Source organism: Diplotaxodon limnothrissa, linkage group LG9 (assembly GCF_057381915.1).
Source record: "Diplotaxodon limnothrissa isolate DT_005_m linkage group LG9, D_limnothrissa_male_GT1.1, whole genome shotgun sequence".
In the NCBI taxonomy this organism is placed as follows: domain Eukaryota; kingdom Metazoa; phylum Chordata; class Actinopteri; order Cichliformes; family Cichlidae; genus Diplotaxodon; species Diplotaxodon limnothrissa.
This window is the reverse complement of record NC_140604.1, coordinates 13,745,074-13,761,255: the sequence shown is the minus strand read 5'-3', so window position 1 is coordinate 13,761,255 and position 16,182 is coordinate 13,745,074. Positions and strand designations below refer to the sequence as shown.

The window sequence follows — 16,182 nt, the reverse complement described above, 5'->3', positions numbered from 1 at the left end:
CTACATGTCCTTTTCTTGATTTCCTCCTTTTTTGCATATCACCTTTTCTACCCTTGTCACCTTATTTCCTGCATCCTTATTCAATCCTTTGCTTCCTTTCCTTGTTTCACTGCATATTTCCTCTCTTTACATATTTTCTTCTTCTCTGTCGTCTTCGTTTTTCCTGTAATGAAGCCCAAAAGCAGAAACTAAAGGCAAACATGGATGCTGGTATAATGAAACCTGATGGACTTTCAGCCTTTCTTCTTCATGTTTCCTGAGACTGTTTCTGCAGCTGCTTCCTCCCTGAGTAGAAACTTTAAATAGCTCCGGGAAGCGTCATCAGAGGCTGTCAGGTAAAAGATGAATTTCCTGCTCGGTGGCCGTGGACACAATTAAACTTCACTCTATTACTGTTTCTGGATTCATCCACTATTGCTCTACTTTATTAGATTTATTATGAGCGATGGCATTGCTCATTTATCAGCGTATCAGCATTTATCAGCCAACGTACCGATGTCGGACATCTCGCTGGTTTTCAGCTTCTGTCGATAGGAACGATGATAAAAAAGATAATAAAATAAAAACCGATTCGCTGGCGGTCGAGTCATGTGACATTTGAGAAATGTGTGACTGCAATATTACATTTTCAAGTCCAGCAAACTTTAGTCTTTGTGTTTTAACATTTTAAAACCTGGAGCTAAATTGAGCTAAACTGTTTTCAGGTTTGTTTCTTTGCCAAAACCAAATTTGCTGTTATTAATCAGAACTGTCTGTCATTAACATTTTATATACACATAAAACATCTTTTGGTGGCAGAACTGAAAGGTCACAAACTGCTGGAAACCTCTGATCTCTGTCAGGAGCCGTTCCAGTTAATGGAGAGTTATGATGACTCATGGCGACGACCACAGACTGGAGGTAAAAGATGGCCACTAAGACACCTTCTGTTTGAATTGTGAAGCTGAGCGTGTGCACTGTGGCCATCTTGTTGTTTTGAAACAACAAGCGAGGGATGGACCTACGTTCATCTTTTATATACAGTCTATTGTGACCCTCAAACCCCACCCACTTCACACTCACCTGCCCCTGTAGACGAATTTCATTGGCTCCACTGCGAGTGCAGTGGCAACGATGTCATCGGCATTGTGCCTCCGCCCGCTCACCATGATGAGCCCGTCCATCTTGCCTGTGATGAAGACGAGGCCGCCGGGGCCAATGAAGCCCAGCAGGCCAGTCCGCACGAAGGCGTACTCACTGATCAACCCCCCGCTGGAGCTCACCGGGTAAACCTGCAGAGGACATTACAGCATTACAGTGTTTTTTTATTTTGGCTTTTAGTGTTTGGGTTCATGTCTTCACTTCGCCTCACCTCAAAGGTGTTCTTGGTCATGCCCGTAAGGCCGTAGTACGATGTCCCGGTGGCGATGGAGCAAACGCAGAACTCGCCGATCTCATCGGTCTGACAAAGCTGGGGCACGCCTTCCGGCTTTACTACACACACCAGGCCTGGGAGGACGAGACACACACACGGTTAACACTCCTGAAATGTCTCTGCTTGTTTTAAAAAGAAGTTATTTATGGCATGAGGAGGAACATTATTCACTCCAAACGCACCTGTTTATGAGACTCTCATTTCTCAAAGCTAAACTCTGAGCTTAAAGTAGGTTGTTCCAACCCGAGATGACGTCCCCTCCCGTCTGTGTCACAGCAAAACCAGGTTACCCGTGTAAAACTGAACTGGTGACAATGTAGTCCCTTTTTAAAGAAATATTTTGGGCTTCTTAGATTTAATTGTAATATGTTAGTGGAGAGAGAGCAGGAAAGCTGGAGAAACACCAGCAGCAATGCACAGAGTAAATGGCCTTGGGCTGGGTTCAAAGCCAAGCCTCTACATTAGCCCTACAGCAGACTGGTCGCCTGCTCAGTCCAGGGAGCTACAGCAGTACCTGTGACACACTCTCATGAGCTTTCTGATTCTAGGATTGGCTGTGCGGACAGCGATAAGTATCACGTTACACAGCACAACTATAAAATGCTGCATCTAGATCAGTTTGAAGTGACTCAGCAAACACTTTTTACCCCGTGCTTCAGCATCTTCTTATTTCAGTCATTACAAAGAGAAATGCATGCAAGATTCCACAGAAGCTGAAGGAAACAGATTTTGCTCCTTAGTTTAGTTTCCTTTGTGGTGCTGCACGTATAATCTCTGTGGTGAACGCTGGGCAGAGCGACTTCACAGAGGCTGTTGCTGCCTGTGTGCTCACTCAGACCGACTGGAAAGGACCAACTTTTATTTTGGAGCATCAGTTTTATCTTGGGAAGGTTCCTAACTGAGTGAAGCAGCACAGTAAGAGGTGATCAAATTCCCATAATACTAAAGAAAAGCTCCAAAATGACGACTCATTTACTTTTAACCCATGAGATGAAACAGTTTTATTATTGAGTGCAACTGCTTATTATCAACATTAAAATCTTTTAGTTTGCAGCTCAATGAGCACATTTAACTGTGGATTGCATTTTTATTCACGACTCTAATTGCAGACTAATCTGCACTAAAACTAATCAGTGAGAAGATTTTTACTCTAATCCATCTGCTGTAAAACGGGACAAACAAATAATGCCACTGGTGTCTGTGGATTCTTCATTAAGACCTGAACGGATGATGTTTGGCCCTAAATGCTTTTCAATGTTCTGTGTTACCTTGTTAAACTATGTGTGGGCTTCACCCTGGAGGGGAAAACTCGGCTCATTAGAACAGATTACAGGCTCTGCAGCCGTACTGAAAACTCTCCTGAGTTTCCATAATGTACAGCAGAACAACGCTTAACTCGCTCGTTCATGAGCAGGGAGAGAGAAAGGGGTTAAAGACCGGACACTGATGAAAAAGAGAAGCTGGGTCTTAAACTAATTTTACGATTTAATGAACTTCAATTACAATAGATGGAAAACTAGAAAGGAGAAAAAAGTTTGAAAAGTTTGCTGGCTCCTTACGTCAACATTCAGTCACATTTTTGCTTGAATTGCACATTTCGATTACAATCCCCGCTTTTATTTTGTAGAAACACAAATTCCCTAAACCTAAGTCAGGCATATGTGAAGCTCGCAATCATTTTAGGAAACTGTTTAAAACCCTTGTCTTCTCCAAGATACATTATACTGCTGTTTAAACGTATCCCACCTCCGACTTCTTGCTTCCACGATTAAAATTCAACATTTGTGACACTAAAGGTCTGTATTTGTAATTTTCCTGATATAAATCTCAGTTACACCAGCTCAACCACACTTCCTCTTACAACACACACACACACACACACACACACACACACACACACACAACGATGTACCTCCGGGTGTGACGGTCCCCACATCCTGAACAGTGAGCACCGACAGCCGCTCCTCCGTGTCGACCCTGACGACGCCGTAACTCAGGCCCTGCATGGACAGGACGCCCCGACCTGGAGGCTGGCTGCTGTCCTCCACCGGCCTGAACACACAACCCGACACACACACACAGGTGATCCTCTGACACAGCTCGCATCTGTCCAAACTGACAGACCGCCACACTGCAGTACAGCACACTACTGTGCAAACCGCTCGTGTATTTCAATTTAGCTTCCACGTGTTTCTTTAGACAGCAGCTGCTGTTTCACTCATTCTCGTCGCAGTCCTCCTGCCCCATCATTCTCTTTCCACTAAACACCGACCTTTGGATTGTTCTAGCATAAAACAGACGCCTCAAATGATGAACCAGTGTTGTATCTACACATCAAAGACAAATAGCAATTTTAAATTGAATCTTTAGGCACTTTGCTACTAGCTGCCTAAACACATCATTTATTCCCATTTCTTCAGGTGAATCTATGAAACTTGGCTGCATGCATGTGAGACTGCTGCACATCTCTGCATAATCTGTGACGTGGAGGTTGTGTTTACGTACCTCCTGATGGCCACCGTCAGGGCCTCGGGGGAGCTGGCGCAGGGACAGATGACTTCAGTTCTCAGCCCTTTGGTCTGAAAGACGTTGAGGAAGGCGTCGCAGGACGAGATGGACCCTGACAGACAGAAACAATAACTGAGTCAGGACAGCTTCAGTTCAGGTGTCGAGCCACTTTTCCCACAAACTCCTGACACGTGCAGAATTGAAAGAGCTGTCATGTGAAAGGCTTTTAATCACATGTACCAGATCCCTGAATGTGATTAAAAAACACTCAAAAGACCTTTTGTACTGAAGTTTTAAAATGTTCCAGGCCAGTCACCTTTTTATGACCACGTCTCTGGGCAGGTGCTGGACATTTCTTTCTATTTTATTAGCACAGGTAACAGCGCACGGCTGGTTTCATATTTTGTTTTTGGGTTTCTTATTTTCTCATTGGAGGGCAGCTGTATGCAGGGATCAGCTGAAATAATTATTTAGGGCAGGAATATGAGTTCATCCCAGCGCACTCAGGCTAACATGTGTCACCATGTCAGAGCATTTAAAAGTCAGTAATGTTGCCAGAAAGCTGTGTGTTTTGCATCTATTTGGTAAATGAATGGTAAAAATGAAGTGTGTATTCATAACTGTGAAGAGAGATAAACTGAAAAAACAAATCAACACCTTTTTGTGTCGTTAACATAACATTTCCCTTCAACTATCACTACTGCTTTCAACAGTCCACAGTGGTTATCGTGCATCCATCTGTGTGCTTGACTACAAATGAAAATGTTTGTCACTGACAGACAAACCTGTGTGATTTCTGAGTGTTTATGATATGCTAAGATTAAAGGTGTACCGACACACTTGTGTCTCTCGCTGCTTCACCTCTCCTTTGATTTGTTTTGTCTCCAAATTTCTACATTATTTGTGGGGAATTTCAGGAAGGTTTCATCAGAGATAGAAAAGTTTGAATTTCATGTCTCATAAATGCTTATCACACTGAAATGAGAAACTTTGGGAGAAACTCTTTTGATTTTTTCAAATAAATATCACCAACCAGATCCAGATATCCTGGGGCTGATCCTCTAATGTCAGAGCACACCTGAAGGCACCATGAGACAGCACCTGCTCAGAATAAATGTTATGACCTGAAAATCCTGCCTCGTGCCAAACATGATGCAACATGATGCAAGTTTCAAGTCACTGCAGCTTAATGCAGAAAAACCAGTTTTCTGTGGTCACTGCTAAACCAGTTAAACAGTTACTGAACTTAAAGATACAAACCATCAGTCTGGATGGTGAAAACATCACTTCCTGGTTCCAAGCTGTTGTATTTTTGTCTCATGTTAGGCTGAAAACCTTTTCATGTACCAAGTTTGCGCAGTCGGACACATCCTGCTCTATTCCTGTAAAGTGACCCAGTTTCCTGAAATCCCGAGAGTTTTCTTTTTTCTCATTTCCCTGACATTCTCTATCTGGAATACACCTCGCTAAACTCCCCCGTTAGTGAAAGAGCTCGGCTGTGAAGGCTGAGCGCGACCTTACAGGGGTTTGATCCGTCGGCCACCAGCAGCATGCGCAGCGAGCTCAGGTTGATGTCCTTCTGGTCTTTGTGGGCCACCAGAGCCCAGTGCATGTCTCTGGACTTCACACAGGCCACCTTGGCTGCAGGAGGAGATGCGCGTACAGAGAAAAAGAGTGAAATTAGCATTTAATCTATTTGACAGGCAGGTGAATGGAGGGACTTGACTAAGATGAGTGACAGGTGTGTGTGTGTGTGTGTGTCAGTATGTGTGCCTGACCTTTGTACTGGCAGACTTTCTGGATCCACGACAGAGGGTTGACCTTCATCAGCGAGTAGGGCACGCTGATCACGTGCATCATGTTCATCACACTCTGCACACACACACAGAAAAAGACATTGAGGTGAGGCTTCATGTTAATATCTTTGGAATAAAACTCTTCTGGTTTTTTATGTATTATTTGATCATAAATGATAAATGGGCAGGAGGCTGGGGAGCGTGGGCTGAAAGCCTGAGGTGAAGTCAACCAGGTAAGCTACGAAGATATCTGTGCATTAGGTAAGACAGGTATAATCCCTTATGAGACGCTTCAGTGTTTCCCACACAAAGACCTCACTCGGGCAGCTCGCCAGCTACATCAGTCCCAGCCGAGTGATTCATTTTAGTATTTTTACATTTTTCAAATCTGTCTGCAAGAAAAACCCTCTGCACCCAATTTAGGCTGGTTCTCTTGCTCTTATTTTGAAAGTCCATTCACTGCTAATCATCTTGCTCTGGCCCCTTCACTCTTTGGTTTTCTTTACTAACCAGCTCACTGGCCAGGTTGTTAATGTGCAGGTCATTAATATAATTCAGGCGCTTCCCCGCAGATAAAGGATCCTGTCCCACTGTTGGACTAAACCCAAGTCCACCTGCTTGGACGGAAACACTAGTTTGGACTTTAGCAGAACAGAACAAGGACAGTGGAGTTCATCGGCAGCTGGAGGAGATCCTTTTGCTTTTGGGAAGCAACTGGGAACAGAAGAGGCAGAGTGTGAGAGACGGGTGACTGCCAGAGTAAAGCTTGAGGCAGAATTGAGCCCAAGCTGCTGCAGGAAACACTTACAGCACTCAGATGCTACACAGAGCTCAGCAGACCAGCCTCTACACGTTTAACCTGCGTACTGACACCAGGGGGCGGTGTCGTAAAACCAAGTGTTAAAAGTCGTCTTTGATGATCTTTTGCACAAATGCAGAGGGTCACTGATGTCCGGCTACACGTCATTGGCCTTTTTCTTCCATAACCCGTCGTTCAGCACAGCTAAAGAGCTCCGCAAGTTCAATACATCAATGTAATGGACTTGTCTTTCTGTGAATCCTATTACTTACTTTTAATTTTCCATCCTTCTTTGTTCCCAGTTTATTCTTCTGAATTGTTTTTACGTGGATCATAATTTTGCTTTTATTTATCTTGTAATTATTTATTTTATTGATTGTTTTTCTTGTTTTCTGTGTAGCACTTTATATATTAATTGTGAGTTTTAAAAATACTGACTTGACTTAATAAAGTGTAAAAATTAAAATTAAAAACACAATTATCATTTATGTATTTAATCAACCCTGAAATATAGTTCTTCTTCCAGATGTCAGAGCAATGAAAACGCTTGTTATTTTCATACTGAGAGATTTATTCATCTTGCAAAGGCACTGTTTTTGCTTTGGACAGGGTGGATGCCAAAGCGCTGATCAATGCTTCATCAAATATGTGTTTATTCTACATAAGAAGGAAAGGACGTTTAATGATGCTATAAGCTGGTTAACTTATACTTAAAGGCTCGTTAATATACTTAAAATGGTAAATGGTCTGTATTTATATAGCGCTTTACTAGTCCCAAAGGACCCCAAAGCGCTTTACGCACTCAGTCATCCACCCATTCACACAAATATCTCATAATAACAACCATGTTTATAATCATGTTAAATATGGTAATGGTAAATGACCTGTATTTGTAAAGTGCTTTACTGAGTCCCTATGGACCCCAAAGCGCTTTACACTACATTCAGTCATTCACACACTGGTGATGGCAGCTACATTGTAGCCACAGCCACCCTAGGCGCACTGACAGAGGCGAGGATGCCGAACACTGGCGCCCCCGAGCCCTCTGACCACCACCAGTAGGCAACGGGTGGAGCGTCTTGCCCAAGGACACAACTTTACTCAAAAAGGTGTCTTAGCTAATTATAGGCCAATCTCCAACCTTCCTTTCATATCAAAAATCCTTGAAAGAGTAGTTGTCAAACAGCTAACAGATCATCTGCAGAGGAATGGTTTATTTGAAGAGTTTCAGTCAGGTTTCAGAGCTCATCACAGCACAGAAACAGCTTTAGTGAAGGTTACAAATTATCTTCTTATGGCCTCTGACAGTGGACTCATCTCTGTGCTTGTCCTGCTAGACCTCAGTGCAGCATTCGATACTGTCGACCATAATATCCTATTAGAGCGATTAGAACATGCTGTAGGTATTACAGGTACTGCACTGCAGTGGATTGTATCATATCTATCTAATAGACTCCAGTTTGTGCATGTAAATGGAGAGTCCTCTTCACACACTGAGGTTAATTATGGTGTTCCACAGGGTTCAGTGCTAGGGCCAATTCTGTTTACATTATACATGCTTCCCTTAGGCAGCGTCATTAGAAGACATAGCATACATTTTCACTGCTATGCAGATGACACCCAGCTCTATCTATCCATGAAGCCAGGTAACACACACCAATTAGTTAAACTGCAGGAATGTCTTAAAGACATAAAGACCTGGATGGCCGCTAACTTTCTGCTTCTTAATTCAGATCAAACTGAGGTTATTGTACTCGGCCCTGAAAAGCTTAGAAATATGGTATCTAACCAGATTCTTACTCTGGATGGCATTACCTTGGCCTCCAAATTAGAAATATCCTGTCTCAGAGAGACGCTGAAAAACTAGTTCATGCATTTATTACTTCCAGGCTGGACGACTGTAATTCATTATTATCAGGATGTCCAAAAAACTCACTGAAAAGCCTTCAGCTAATCCAAAATGCTGCAGCAAGAGTCCTGACAGGGACTAGAAAGAGAGAGCAGATTTCTCCTGTTTTGGCTTCCCTTCATTGGCTTCCTGTTAAATCCAGAATTGAATTCAAAATCCTGCTCCTCACATACAAGGTCTTAAATAATCAGGCCCCATCTTATCTTAATGACCTTGTAGTACCATATCACCCTATTAGAGCACTTCGCTCTCGCTCTGCAGGCCTACTTGTTGTTCCTAGAGTATTTAAAAGTAGAATGGGAGGGAGAGCCTTCAGTTTTCAGGCCCCTCTTCTGTGGAACCAGCTTCCAGTTTGGATTCGGGAGACAGACACTATCTCTACTTTCAAGATTAGGCTTAAAACTTTCCTTTTTGCTAAAGCATATAGTTAGGGCTGGACCAGGTGACCCTGAATCCTCCCTTAGTTATGCTGCAATAGGTGTAGAGTGCTGGGGGATTCCCATGATGCATTGAGTTTTTCCTTTCCAGTCACCTTTCTCACTCACTATGTATTAATAGACCTCTCTGCATTGAATCATATCTGTTATTAACCTCTGTCTCTCTTCCACAGCATGTCTTTTATCCTGTCTTCCTTCTCTCACCCCAACCGGTCGCAGCAGATGGCCGCCCCTCCCTGAGCCTGGTTCTGCCGGAGGTTTCTTCCTGTTAAAAGGGAGTTTTTCCTTCCCACTGTCGCCAAAGTGCTTGCTCATAAGGGGTCATATGATTGTTGGGTTTTTCTCTGTACCTATGAAGCGCCTTGAGGCGACTTTTGTTGTGATTTGGCGCTATATAAATAAAATTGAATTGAATTGAACAACCGAGACTGTTGGGCTCGAACCGGCAACCTTCTGATTACAAGACGAACTGCCAGCTCTTGATATAAAGTCTTACTGATCATTTTTCAGATTTTTTCAGACTCCATTAGGACGCCCATTGTGAAAAATATTTGCTTGACAATTACAAATAGTGGAAATTAAAGAGGAATAGTCTGAAGACTAAAGGTCAAAGTGACGGACCTTCTCCCAGCTAAAACCAACATTAGTGTCATGACCTATGACCTCTTACAGGCAGATCTTACCGTCAGGATGCCGTGCCACAGACCCACGTCTTTTTTAAAGTCCAGCACGTTCACTATGGTTTCAGCTGCAGGCAGAGATGGGACAGAAGAGGGTTAAATTACTTATAGATAACCCTGAGACTGCACAGTGTGTCTGCATGTGTGTGTGTGTGTGTGTGTGTGTGTGTGTGTGTGTGTGTCCTTACCCTCAGTGTAGCTGCAGGACTGAGTGAGAGCCTGGCAGTGTGTGAGCAGAGCGATCCTCGTCACAGTGACTCCCAGCACACTGCCGTCCTTACAGGTTTTATACTGGGAGGAAAACAACAGATGGATCATTGAAAGCAAAGCAGAGGGAAGCTGTAAGTGACAGACTCAACCCTGCTGTACCTGTCGTTCAGTACAAAAACTCATTTCAACTTTGAAGAAATCACATTCGTGGGTCTCTGCAAATAGATTATTACTAAAGATAAATGTTGCTGATTATTTATTCCTTTGTTTATAGTTCGTAAAAATCCAGATAATTGCAAAAACATTCATTTTAAAAACAATATAAAATACCACATGCTGATATTTGGAAGTGTGCTTTATCGCTTTCTGGCCTACATACGCAGACTGACGCCACTTTTATGTCTGCAGCTACATGCAGCAACTGGAGTAGGTCACATTAATGTTTCATATATAACCTGTTTTCTCACGTTTATTATTTATTTAATGTAAAACATGTTGAGAAAAACACTATAGAAATAGCACACCCATTTCAATCCAAGCCTAGAAATCAGATTCTTTCTAAAAGAAGTCTTGAGAGAAAGGTGGGCATTTAAAATATGAAACCTGGCTTCCTTCCTGTGACCAGCAGGAGGCGAGCCTTTGACTCATGGTCACATGTAAACAGATGATAAAGCAGAGTATGCTTTGAAAAAAGAAAATTCGTAGATGACTTGCCCCCCCCCCAATTAGCATAGCTACTCCCACCTATACACTAAACTGACTGTTCACTCAGTACACCTGTTCAGCTGCTTGTTAACATTAATATGTAACCAGTTCAAGCTGAGCTGACTCTGAAGCTGGCAGGCTTGTTGGTGTCAGGCTGGTGTATTTCAGAAACTGCTGATCACAGAAACATCTCTGAGATTCACAGAGAATAGTGAGAAAAAGAGAAAACATCCAGTGAGCAGGTCTCTGGGAGGCAATGTCTTATTGATGCCAGAGGTCAGAAGAGTGCGGCCAGACTGCTTCGAGCATCTCTGAATGAACAACACATTGAACCTCGAAGCAGATGGACGACAGCAGCGGCAGAAGGCCACACTGTGGCCATGCCTGTCAGCTAAGAGCAGGAAACTCAGGTTACAATTTGCACACGCTCACAAAAATTTGGCCACAAAAATGCAGCTGGTAGTGTAATGGTGTGGGGGACATGGTCTTTGGCCCTCAGTACCAGCTAAGCATCATTTAACCACCACAGCCTACCTCAGCATCATTGCTCATCTTGTCTATTGTTTTACCAGCTGACAAATCTGTAGCAAATGTGTGACACTGTCATGTCAATGTGGACTAAAAGCTGTGAGGAATGTTTGTAGAACTTTGTTGAATCTATGGAAGAATTAAGGTCGTGTGGAAAAAGTCTCAGCTGAGTGTATGTCCAGTCTGGCTTTGACCAAAGGTGAGAGAAAATCCAAACTTGGCTACCAGCTCCTTTCAAGCTCACACAAGTTTGATTTCCTTACTGAGTACAAAACCTGACATGAGATTGTCAGCAGGAAGCAGATGCTTCTCGACAGAAATAGTCTGGCACAGGTTGCCGATGTAAACACATACCTTTACACCTACAGATTTTATTCTCTCCACCAGAGAAAGGAAACAAACATGTTTACCACAATTCAAATATTTGTCAATGCAGACATATGCAGTAAGCCTGTAACACTAATCCTATCAGCACAAAGTGCAAACAAACAGCACAAGCAGCAACCCAGCGGTTGGTGAGATGGACCACAGGCAACAGTTTCATTGTGCCTTTGTGTTTGCATGTGTGTGTGTGTGTGTGTGTGTGTGTGTGTGTGTGTGTATTAGCCTCACCTCTATGTAAGCAGTGTCATTATTTGCATCTTTGATGTGGGGGAACCAGTCTCTGGGCGGTTTGGACAGGTGCTTCGACTCTGTTACAAACCACAGCAGTTTCGGCCAACCTGCAGGGGCGAGAGAGAAGCAAAAGGTACGATAAGTAATGAAGAGAGACAGAGGAGTTCTGATATGACTGTCACGATGCTGATATTTGCTGTTTTATTTTGAAAGTCATCTTGGTTTCTTTGGTGGTTTTGAGTCCTCCCCACAGCTGAAAGCCACACTGGGAGCATTTAGCCTGCACAGGATCTTGTATTTGGAGAAGATTGGGTGCTGTGTGGCACTCCTGTGTCTGACCTGCTGCCCTCCTCACCTGCTCCATGGAGCTTAATGTAACTTCCACAGAAAACAACAAGGATGCCCGGGGTTCAAGGCTTCACTTCAGCTGCTACACCCTTGTCTTTATACTGGTGTGGGCGGTGGTAGCATTACTGGACTGGGTAATTGTATGATTGACCCTGATTGTGTTTATCGGTTCTCTGTGAATATTTATACTCAGGTCCAAATGCTTTCTGTGAGTCTTTGTCAAATTATGTTTTATCCAAGTTCCTTTTATCACCTCCTCCGTCTGCACTGGCTGGTCCATTGTTTAGTTTTACCTTTCATGTATGCCGGGCAATTCAATTGGCCAGCTGCTCTGACAGTGACAGCGCTTCCACCAATCACAGAAGCAAAACAGCTTAACAGAGTCCTCACTAACGAGCATTTTTTTCCCTCCCAGTTAGTATTTTCACACCCATGGAAGCGTTTAATGCCGCTGAAAGAAAGAGAAGATTCTTACTGGCACTAACACAGTGTAGGAAGGCGATGATAGTAGTGCAGGGAGTTTCACTCACATTTGTGACTGAAAATAGATGCATGCAGATTGTAAAATGTGGTTTGGAGCATAAAAATATGATGAGATTCAGCACGAAGGAGTTTTCATTTCTTTCAACAAAAACTGCAGTTAAGATGGTCGAGCTGCAGTGAAGAGATGGTTATAGCTACAGCTGCAGAACTCAGCATTTTGTTATTGTAATTACCACAAAAACTTGCGACGGTAGAATCGAACCACCTGTGCAGAAAAGTTCAAAATAAAGAAAACAATCTTTTCAGCTGCTTTCATATACGCTCGCTTTGTTTTACACAGTGACAGCCTAACACAAGCTTACTAATTACTCTGTAAATCTAGATTATTAATAAAAATCTACTGATGAACTATTAGTCAAAGCCACTCAGCAGTCTGATTCAAATGAACTTTTTTTTTCCAAGCCAGTAAAACTCTGGAGAGTGACAAGATGTTTCTGTGACAGTGTGCTCACTTTGAATGAACACCCTTTCTCTTCTCTCGTTGTGCACATTTAGCAAAGCCACCCATCCCCCCACCCCGCATCACGCCTTTACAACTCAGCTATGATTGATGACTTTCCCTCACCTTTGAACTGTGGGATCTCTCCTGTTGCGCTCTTGGGAAGACCCTTATGGCAGGCATCACTGGTCAGCGCCACAGTAACGCCACAGCTGCCCAACAGGAATCCAATCTGTTGGCTGCCGGCATCCTATTGGATGATACAGAACACGATGAAAAAAATAAAGCTGATGCTTTTGCTGTTCAGATATCTCATAACTACAGTAAATGCAGAGCTATATGTTTGTAAAAGACTTCTACTGAAGCACAGAATAGAACAGAACAGCCCTTTAATGTTATTGCACGTATACAGTGAACTTGCAGTTACACTTGTGAACATGCAGCGCTGGTTTAGAAGTGACTCTTGCTGCACTGCTGCTGCAGCCCAAACGTAAATTTTATGGAAAATCCTGCAGCACAAATGCAGGAGGGGGAAGGGGTTCAAGAGAGGCTACCGACATGCAGCAAAAGGCATTTCTGCTAAGCAAGTCATCACTGTGTAACCATGCCAACCCCTATGCTGGCCACTGCGCTGCAAAGACAAGCAGCTTTGTCTCAGAGTGAGACTAAAGCAGAAACAACTACGATACAGGATGGCATCCAAAAAAGAAGCTGCTGAAATCTGAGGTCACTGAAGGTGAGAGATCAGCAGTTGTAGCTGAGCTGATGTGTTTCCTGTGTGACGGTGGCGCAGCAGGAGGGCCCGTTTCTTGTGTGTCAACTGTATTTTTTTGCTTTCTGCTTAGACGTGATTATTTCCTCAGAAATACTTGTTGCTGGTAAAAGGCTGCAGCTGAAGATCCAAAACATTTTATCAACTGTCTGAGGTATGGATAAGGCCTCTGTGCAAACACGACTGAAATGAAATGCAGCGGGAGTCTGGAGGTCTGGGGGGGCGAGGTGAAATACAGATGTGGCCACAGCAGGTTTATGAAAAATCTAATTACCTAACCTCCAGTAGAGACTAATCCTGCACAAAACAGCTTCAGCAACAGATTTAAAGGAAAGGAACCAGAGAGCTGCAGCCACGGCTAAAGACAGCTGATTTGCAGTGCTCTGAAGTACCTTGCGACTTAGGGGCACCTCTATGGGAACAGGGACCACCTCTGCCAGCAGACAGCCGTAAAAGGCCACCATGAAGGCCACTGGGTCGTTGTTCGGAAACACCAACGCCACCTAGAAGGGAAGGACAGAAGACAGCACTGGGGTTCAGAGAACTGAAATCATTTTCTAAGGCTCAGAAAGCAACACAAGGAGTGAAAATTGCAGTCAGTTTCTAAGCAACACGCAAGTTCATGTAAAGTCACCAGCACATTTATCTGTATGCTCAGCACAAGTTAATTCGCTAGAATGACTAATATACAGCTCTCAGTGTTTATTTGCTTTTCACTGAGAGCTGAGTGAGGAGACTGATAACAGTCTTGTGTTTGTGCACTCAACATGAATCCAGAGCAGATCATTATGTCCACCACTGAAACGTGACGGTGAGGATAACATCACCAACACTGGGCATGTGCGTGAGTTTAATAATCATTACAAGAAAAAGTGATCGTGGCTACATCTGGCAAAAACACTGTGTGCAGCTCTTTTTGAATGAACAGAGATGAGGCCCAGTATAAACTGTGACGGGCAGGCAGAGCTGGCATCAAGTGTGCTCAACTATCTGAGAGCAGTTAAGGGCAGAGGGTGATCCAAGACCGCAGCACAGAGCAGTCGGCCATCAGTGAGAGTAGTTATGACACTGATTAAGTCAGAAACTGTGCGAACAGGAGGAGCTTTCAAATGCACAGCAGCTGTAGGAGGTCTACAGCTGCTTGAAAAAACCACGAACAATATGAGATGTAGAAGAATTTCAGCTGACGTGGCCTGGCACTGAAATCAGTTGATCTTCCCGCACTGTGGAAGGCTGAACTGAGGCTATGATAGACTTTAGTGCTGGGGATCAATACTCCTTTTATTTAAGAACACTTTAAGAAATCATCCCTTCTGTTCTCTATCAAACGTAACAACAGCCCTTCTTTTTGCCACAGCTGAACAGCACACACACTTCTGTATTATGCATCCTGCTGCTGTTTCTCACATTTATGCTGCACATATTTTTTTTATCACTGTTCGATATATCAAAATTCTTTGCACCACTACCCTCTCAGACCCATTATGCTTTTCCTAATAAAAATCTCCCCAGGAATGACTCAATGAAAGAAGAGCAGCGAGCTAGCCACACAGTGACATGTGCTCCATTAACCCCGACACCAGCCTCACATCTCCCGACTTTTTCTAGAGGATTTTCTGTTCCACTCCACAGAGAGCTGTTGGTACTGCTTTTTTTAATGAAAAGTTGATAACAGCCTCACGTTGCTTTGGTGTCATTTCCACTGCTTGAGCACCTCCCATTTATTGAAACTGGCACTGGTGGTCTGTCCGCTTTGCATATGCATCAGCTGCATATGCAAAGCGGACAAACTGGAATTGTAAGCATGTGATGATGTACTTCTTGCAATCTTTTACTGCTATTCCAGCAAATGTATTTTTCTGAACAGAACAGAAACCTACAGGAGGTCAAAAGCACCTTAAGTGCAGGTTTAAAAGCTTTTTCTTTGTGCTGAACAGAGTCAGGTTAGATTTGCTTCTGCTCGCTGTGCTAAGCTGCAGACTGCAGCTCAATATTCTGCTTACAGACATTACAGTGGTATCAGTATCTCAGTGAAGTATCCCCTTCATTCTCAAGGGAATACAACAGGAGCTTTATTATAGAGACATTGTTTGGTCAAATAAATAATAAAAACTGCATATCATCATAAATATACCAGCAAATATATAATTATCTGTTTTAATAGATTTAAAATTAAAAAAAGCTAACTTGGCTGAACAAAGTATCAAAGGGTTGGAGTGAAGTGAGCACAAACAAAAAGAAAAAAGTGAAAAGTGAGAGCTGCAGTGGTGGGCGAGTGTGACTCACCCGATCGCCCGGTCGCACCATGGGCTCCTGCTTGCTGCCCAGTTTGTGGAGGATGTTGTAGGCAAGCTTGATGCTGCGAGACCACAGCTTCCCTGCAGGGAGTGGGACACAGGATATGAGGGTGCGATTGAGGGAGGGGGAGGGAGAGAGACTGAGATTGTGTTTGTGTGTTCTTGCACTTCTATTTTGAGGC

At 43.4% G+C, this 16,182-nt stretch overlaps 1 protein-coding gene across 3 annotated transcripts in view; it reads right to left on the bottom strand.

Annotated features, from left to right (window-relative positions):
• LOC146625307 (disco-interacting protein 2 homolog C-like) overlaps positions 1-16,182 on the bottom strand; it is a 47,244-nt gene that overhangs the window by 19,578 nt on the left and 11,484 nt on the right. For all 3 annotated transcript variants that reach the window (XM_085361991.1, XM_085361993.1, XM_085361994.1), the window contains 12 exons: positions 15,990-16,081; positions 14,096-14,206; positions 13,058-13,181; positions 11,599-11,708; positions 9,732-9,834; positions 9,547-9,611; positions 5,701-5,794; positions 5,444-5,563; positions 3,920-4,034; positions 3,327-3,466; positions 1,352-1,488; positions 1,063-1,271 (listed from right to left, as the gene is read on the bottom strand). In XM_085361991.1, coding sequence (XP_085218117.1) covers positions 1,063-1,271; positions 1,352-1,488; positions 3,327-3,466; positions 3,920-4,034; positions 5,444-5,563; positions 5,701-5,794; positions 9,547-9,611; positions 9,732-9,834; positions 11,599-11,708; positions 13,058-13,181; positions 14,096-14,206; positions 15,990-16,081 — 1,420 coding nt within the window. The remainder of the gene's footprint in view (positions 1-1,062; positions 1,272-1,351; positions 1,489-3,326; positions 3,467-3,919; positions 4,035-5,443; positions 5,564-5,700; positions 5,795-9,546; positions 9,612-9,731; positions 9,835-11,598; positions 11,709-13,057; positions 13,182-14,095; positions 14,207-15,989; positions 16,082-16,182) is intronic.